The sequence below is a fragment of the Branchiostoma belcheri genome, unplaced genomic scaffold (genome assembly GCF_001625305.1).
Source record: "Branchiostoma belcheri isolate BF01 breed outbred unplaced genomic scaffold, Haploidv18h27 scaffold86, whole genome shotgun sequence".
NCBI lineage: Eukaryota > Metazoa > Chordata > Leptocardii > Amphioxiformes > Branchiostomatidae > Branchiostoma > Branchiostoma belcheri.
The window spans coordinates 681,796-688,300 of NW_017804531.1; the positions used below are offsets into that span (position 1 = coordinate 681,796).

A 6,505-nucleotide genomic window follows, 5' to 3' on the forward strand; every position below is an offset into this window, starting at 1 on the left:
CACTCACTCACTCACTCACTCACTCACCCACCCACCCACTCAATCACTCACTCACTCGCTCACTCACTCACTCACTCACTCACTCACTCACTCACTAATAGAAGCTTACTGCTGATAAAAGAAAGGGGTTCCTGTAGACTTCTGTGTATTTTAGTCCTTGTATTTTGCGCTATCAATGATCCATTCTTTGCTTCATATTTCGCTCCAGTTTCTTGCTCCCTTTCCCTTCCTTCACGAATATATTATCATATATGTTTTATATAATATTTTGATTTACTATTAAACAAATGACAACCAAAATTGCACATCCTGACCTTCCCTTTCAGAGCAGCCGTCTCTGCCGCGATCGCCCTGTCCCTCTGTCGGACAGCCTCTTTGGCCGCCTGAAGAGCGTAGTCCCGCTCCTGGAGCGCCGCCTGGCGAACTCGAACTGCATTGCTTCTCTCCTCCTACGGAAAACCATGTAGTGCATTGACGCAATGTTTCTACTTTCTACAGCCAGCATTTAACTAACTATAAATTTGAAGAGAGAGTGCCGCATTGTTTATGACTGATGTGTGTTTATGGCAAGACTTAAGCTCACGTGTCTATTTGTTTGTTTGTTTGTTTGTTTGTTTGTTTGTTTGTTTGTTTGAGTCATTCTTTGCTCATGAGAAGCTCAAATCAGCCTGCAGACCGCTTTTCATTGAGTTGTTAAATAAGGGAAGAGGTTAGGGTCAGACAAAATGTATCATAAAGATAAAGTTTACACCATTTAAAGTTCCAATTCATAGCTGTTACACATATTTGTACACATACACACGTTTATACAGTAGCACTACACGTGATGCACAACCAGTAACCGCGTTCAGCACCAAGGACAGGGACTGCGCATATTGCAACACTACTTTATACGGTAGGTATTTTTAACTGTACTAAGGCTCTTACCGACAATCGGCAATTCTTGGCCATATCTTTACTTTCTAAAGCTAAAGCAGACGGCAACTGTGTCTCTGTTTAGGACGTATCCCTTATTTCATGAAAATGTCCTTACCTCCATAACGATGGCCATCTCCTCCTTGTCTTTAACAGCCCTGTCTCTCTCCTCTTTTGCCTTTTGTAGAAACTGAATGGCTCTTTCTCTGTCAGCCAGGGCAGTGTCCTATACATCATCAACACAACACCGTAGTTTTGACATGCAATATGTTGTTTTATTCTTTTTATTAGTTGATATCATATATATTTATTTAAACTTCGGCTCATTCAATAAATCTGAAATAGTTCAGGGATTTGTAACCAATAAGGAAACATTCTCTTGTCTTCAGATATTTAAGCATCAGCGCCGCGTTTTTGGCTTTTTTGTACTACAATGTGGTATTTTGTTTTACTTTAGGTGGCAAATAGATAGTTCCCTGCCATTTCGATACCGTCTTAATTTAGTTATAGCCACCAAAGGATTTATTCGTAAATTTACACATATACACATTTATACATAACGTTAGTAACTTAGTAATTCACGTGGTACATAACCAGTAACCACGTTCAGCCCAATGACAGTGACCGCGCAGAGATTTAGGAGAGATTTTTCCTAACCTGTTTTTTGACCGCCTTCTCCCACTCGGCCACCGCACTGCCCCGTTCCTGCACGGCCCTCTGCAGATCGACCAGCGCCGATTCTCTCTCCTTCACCGCCCGGTCCCGTTCGAACGTCGCCATCTTGTTCGCCTGCACGGCGTGCTCTCGTTCCCGGTTGATGGCGTCGTTCTTCTGGGTAAGTCTGGCCAGTTCGAAGTGCGCGACGTCCCGCTCTCGTTTTGTCCTGGAGGGAATTTATAATCAAAAGAAAGTTTTATAAGCACAGATCCTGAAATGACGATGCACCATGTGTTCATTTATTCGTTGTGGCTAACGGAATTTGTAGTTGAACAGTGGGGTCGTGTGGCGTAACGCGGTAGAGTGCTCGACTCAGAACCAACAGGTCCCGGGTTCGAATCTTGCCGTACTACCGATCATGAGCCCTTGGGAAAGGCACTTAACACGACTTTCCTCACTTTAATTTACTCAGATGGAAATGAGGATTCTCGGTGGCGTTGGTTGTGGATCGTTGCCACCAAGTACAGTTAGGGCATCGTCACTAGAAAGCTTTAAACAACTCCTGCAAACATTGAGTCTTTCGGTGTGATATAGCTAGCTGCCACCGCGCCGCATCCCTGCAAATCTGGTGTGTTACGACGAAGGGCGTTTATACTGGCTATACAGATACAGGCATAGTAAGTAAATAAGTTGAAAAATTGAGTGTGCCGTCACCATGTCTTGCCATTACATGTTGGAATAAAAAAAACAGGTATTCATCTACAGTGACGTACCTTTCTGTGTCTTTCGCCGCCTTCTCCTGTTCCCTGACGGCCTGGTCGCGGTCCCTGACGGCGGAGTCCCGTTCCTTCATGACCCGGTCCCACTCCAGCATGATCGTCCCGCGCTCACGGACAGCCTCGTCTCGCTCCAGGATCGCGTCGTGGCACTCTTTCTTCGCCTTGGTGGTTTGGAGAAGAAATTAATGACACTTTTAAGATTATAATAGGAAGGTCTGATCCATATTTGTTGTCTTCGTTAACTATCGTCAAGGAAAAGTAATTTTCCCTGCGCTATGCTTCCTAATTAGTCTCTACCAGGCTTTGGGAAGTGGCTGGAAAGAGTATAAATTGGGCACATAGACAGGGGATATGCCAGGCGAGGTGGTCCCGTTCGGAAGCGGCAAACTGTACTCTCAGCGCGGACCAACTCCCCTGCCTGGTAGAGGCTACCTCGGAATAGCCAATCATAAGGTTGTTTTATCCCTTGTTTACGTATCAAGAGAATGTCCTATATTATATAGATCTTTAGTCAACTAGTCATCTAACGTCAGTAGACCCGAACAAATTAGTACAACAAGCGAAATTTTGTACATTGTGTATTGATCTAACCGACTGCAAACTTATTTCCTGTCCTCTTGTCGCCATCTTGAGGTGAAGGTCAAAATGTTGTTCTGTTCTGTACCTGTTGCAGAGCCTGATCTCGTTCCCGGGCTAGTGCCTCCTGCTGGCGGGCGGCTCGTTCCCATTCAAATTGTGCTGCGGTTTTCTCTTGGTTTGCTCTGGGGAAAACGCATCGATAGATGATTTACGTCGCTCCAAAGCAACAAGAGAAAAATTAGACCACAAAATGCAGAACATTTTCTGCGCACCTTCACCTAACTCCTTTTACATTGTACCCAATCAACCATCTACTGATGCATACATTTTAGCTAGCTGTAAGCAAGCAAATTTGATCTCTTCACCTGCAGTCCCACCATCCCACGTCTCAACATTGGGGAGTGTTTCACGGGGATACGTAGCAGAGATGGTCAAGCTGGGTTGTTTTTAATGAATCGCAGTTTCAAGCATTGCATTGCAGACGGAATAGTGGCATACGTTGCATCTACAAAGTAACATATACAGGTACAATGTGGAAGGAGCTAGATGGAGGTGTCACGCGTTTCGATCCAGAAGAAAAGAACGTTCGAGTCACAGGGCAAGACGCCGCACTCCTGCCAAACGTTTACCGAAAGACCCTTGTTCTTGCGACCCTTGTTTTACTGAATAAGAGACGGCTATGGTCTACAGACGAAAAGTCGAGACGAGAGCAGGTAGTGGGAGCTTGGAATAATTTTCCTCGCTTAAGTAGAGGGCTTGTGTTGATTATTCAGGAATAAAACTGCCTCGTATGCGGGACACAAAATACCTCTCGGCGTCCTTCAAAGCCGCTTCCCTGGCCACCACGGCCTGGTTTCTCTCGAGCACGGCCTCGTCCCGCTCCTTGACGAGCCGGTCCCGCTCGTACACGGTCTGTGCGCGCTCCCGTACGGCAGCGTCGCGCTCCTGTATCAAGTCATGGTACTTTTTCTTCGCCTGGACAGTCGGTATGCAACGCACGGTATGTTAAAGATATCCGATGCAATTTCAGGCTGGAAAAGCTGGATTTTCAAAGTCAATTTTCTGTTGTTTTTTTCTTTTTAACGTAGTACTTCTAGACTAGTAAGTTGACTCGATCTTATCCAATTTAATAGCATACTGTTAGACAAAAAGGCGATGTCACTATTGATTGTTTTGTATCCTAGCCTTATTTATGGGCAGTACCCCAAACTGAAACAAAATAAAGGGATTCCTCGCATAGCTCGTTTTGCGGCTATTTTTGTGGCTACTGGATTTGTGAACAACGTGATATGTAGCTACAATTAAACTCCAACACAGAAGGACATTGGACTCCATGCAAGATAGGCAATATAGAGACGGGGGGCGAAACAGACTTCTTGTCACCTTTGACCTGAAACCACGTTGTTGGTCATTCATCTTGAGAAAAGCCGAGGGATTAGTCGCAAATGAAATCCGATCTCTTAATGTATTGGACTTTAATTTTAGCTTCATATCAATATTGTAAACACCTGCTGGGACACGTGATCTCGTTCCCTTGCCGTGGCCTCTTTCTCCCGAATGGCTTGTAACAGCTCGTTTTGTGCCGAATCCTTCTCCTGGTTAGCTCTGGGAAAACGTAGCGACAAATGTGATCAATAGCGGACAGGCTGGAACAATGATGAACAACTTTGCAGTCTGCAAAAGTTATTCTCAGTCTCCATGTGCATCTGTTATCACTAAGGTCACACCGGCTTAATTTTTTGGATGACTACCCAAAACTAATGCAAGAGGGCGAATAAAAAATCCAGCCAAAAATTCTGCTAAACTACGGGCAAGCAAAGTTGATATTGCGAATTTGCGGGAGTATATAGCGTATTTTACGACAAGCCGGCACATGCTGGCCTTTTGCGGCATTTATGAGTCGGCACTGTTCTGAAGTTCCGTGGAGCCCCGGTAGCCTGAGTGCCATCCTCCGTAGTTACTGCCGACTCCCTATTGTTGCTAGCTACCCTTGATAGCAACCAGGCTAGCGCCTTGAAGGAGAATTTTTTTAGAACAAGTGAAAATCAATGTGCGCACGTAGATGTCATCCATAAAATCAAGTCAGTGTGGCCTAAGATAAACAAGACTACAAGCAAAGATTTTGTATTCCTATTGAGTCTTAATAACGATTTCTTTTTTTTTTCTCTCTCTTTTTTGCAAGAAGCACCTTCTGATGTCCTCCAAAGCCCTCTCCATGGCCGCGAAGGCCTCGTCTCGTTCCTTGACTGCATCGTCTCGTTCCCTGAGCATACTGTCCAACTCCGACACAACCGCGCTCTGCTGCTGCAGTACCCGGTCCCGTTCCAAGAGGGCGTTTTGGAGCTCTGTCTTCGTCTGGGCGGTTGGACGGGAAGTTCACAAAAAGTCGAAGTGACCAACATTAGATAAACGATATTTCATTATCTATAGGATCTTTTAAATGTGCTCACCAATGATAATTAGACTAAAGAAAGACTTTGTGTGGGACTTTCTCATCGTCGAAAACCGAGTTGTTGCCATACATTTTACCTTGTACAATTGCCGTGCAATTCTTCTCCATTCTAAAGTTCTTCTACGAACGTGTGAATAATATTACAATACAAGAAATACACCCATGTACATGCATAAGGTTTCCTCAGCAGTGCTAGTTCTAGTGATATCAAGCCGTAAACCTAATAATCTCCAAGCAGATCCTATGGTGGCAAGACCGTGCCCACTGGCCACAGGAGTGACCATTAGCCTTCTCTGGCCGATGGATACTGTCTTTCCATCGTAGGATCTGCTTAGAGATGTTAAAAATGAAACCTGTTCCATCTCGAAGGTCCGGGGTCTCCCGTTCCTCCTCTCCAGTTCTCCGGAGAGGTGCCGGATCTCGTGCTGCAGTCTCGCGATGGTCGCTAGGGCCTCGTTTCTTTCACTTATCAACTGTAAACACAAACGGTCGGAAACGTCAATGAAGGTTAGGCATCCCATATAGAAGGGCTACTAGAAGCGCGATGTAGTCAAGCTAACAGTAACGTTACCAATACTAACACTGAATAATATGTAGGCTCTCTAAAACCTTATTCAATATGTCTAAGCCTTAAGTTAGCTTTCTTTACGTACAAAAATGATGAACAGAACAATGACGAACCTTGTCACTGTCCCTCTCCCTGTCCAGTATCTCGTCCCTGGCCCTGGCGAGCTTGTCCTTCTCGGTGTTGGCGAGCCACTCCGCGCGTACGGCCTGGTCCCGCTGTCTCTTCATCAGGTCCCGCTCGTGCGCCAGGTTCTGCACGTCCCGCTCCAGGCTAGAGATCTTTATACTAGAGAGTTGTCTGTCTCTGGTGGACATGAAAAAATAGCCCCGAAGTTTCATTTTCAAGACTGTTGCTCGAGATCTTTATACTCAATAAAGGTTAGGTTCCAATACACAAGGAGTTGTTACTCAAGCAACTGGATAGATTTTGAAAACTGTCAGACGTTTCGGTTATATAACATCCACTACTTTTTGTTAGTCACGAACGAAACCAATTGAACTTTTGAATCTTCAAACAAACGGTTTTGAAGAGAAAGCCTTAGGGCATTGCATTGTT

General features: G+C 44.9%; 1 protein-coding gene across 1 annotated transcript in view; it reads right to left on the reverse strand.

Moving 5' to 3' along the window:
• LOC109487114 (caldesmon-like) overlaps positions 1–6,505 on the reverse strand; it is a 10,402-nt gene that overhangs the window by 745 nt on the left and 3,152 nt on the right. Inside the window, exons 8-14 of the mRNA XM_019791084.1 lie at positions 5,736–5,855; positions 5,119–5,285; positions 4,439–4,535; positions 2,346–2,512; positions 1,573–1,798; positions 1,034–1,141; positions 315–449 (exon numbers count right to left, since the gene is read on the reverse strand). Of these exons, the coding sequence (XP_019646643.1) occupies positions 315–449; positions 1,034–1,141; positions 1,573–1,798; positions 2,346–2,512; positions 4,439–4,535; positions 5,119–5,285; positions 5,736–5,855 (1,020 nt within the window). The remainder of the gene's footprint in view (positions 1–314; positions 450–1,033; positions 1,142–1,572; positions 1,799–2,345; positions 2,513–4,438; positions 4,536–5,118; positions 5,286–5,735; positions 5,856–6,505) is intronic.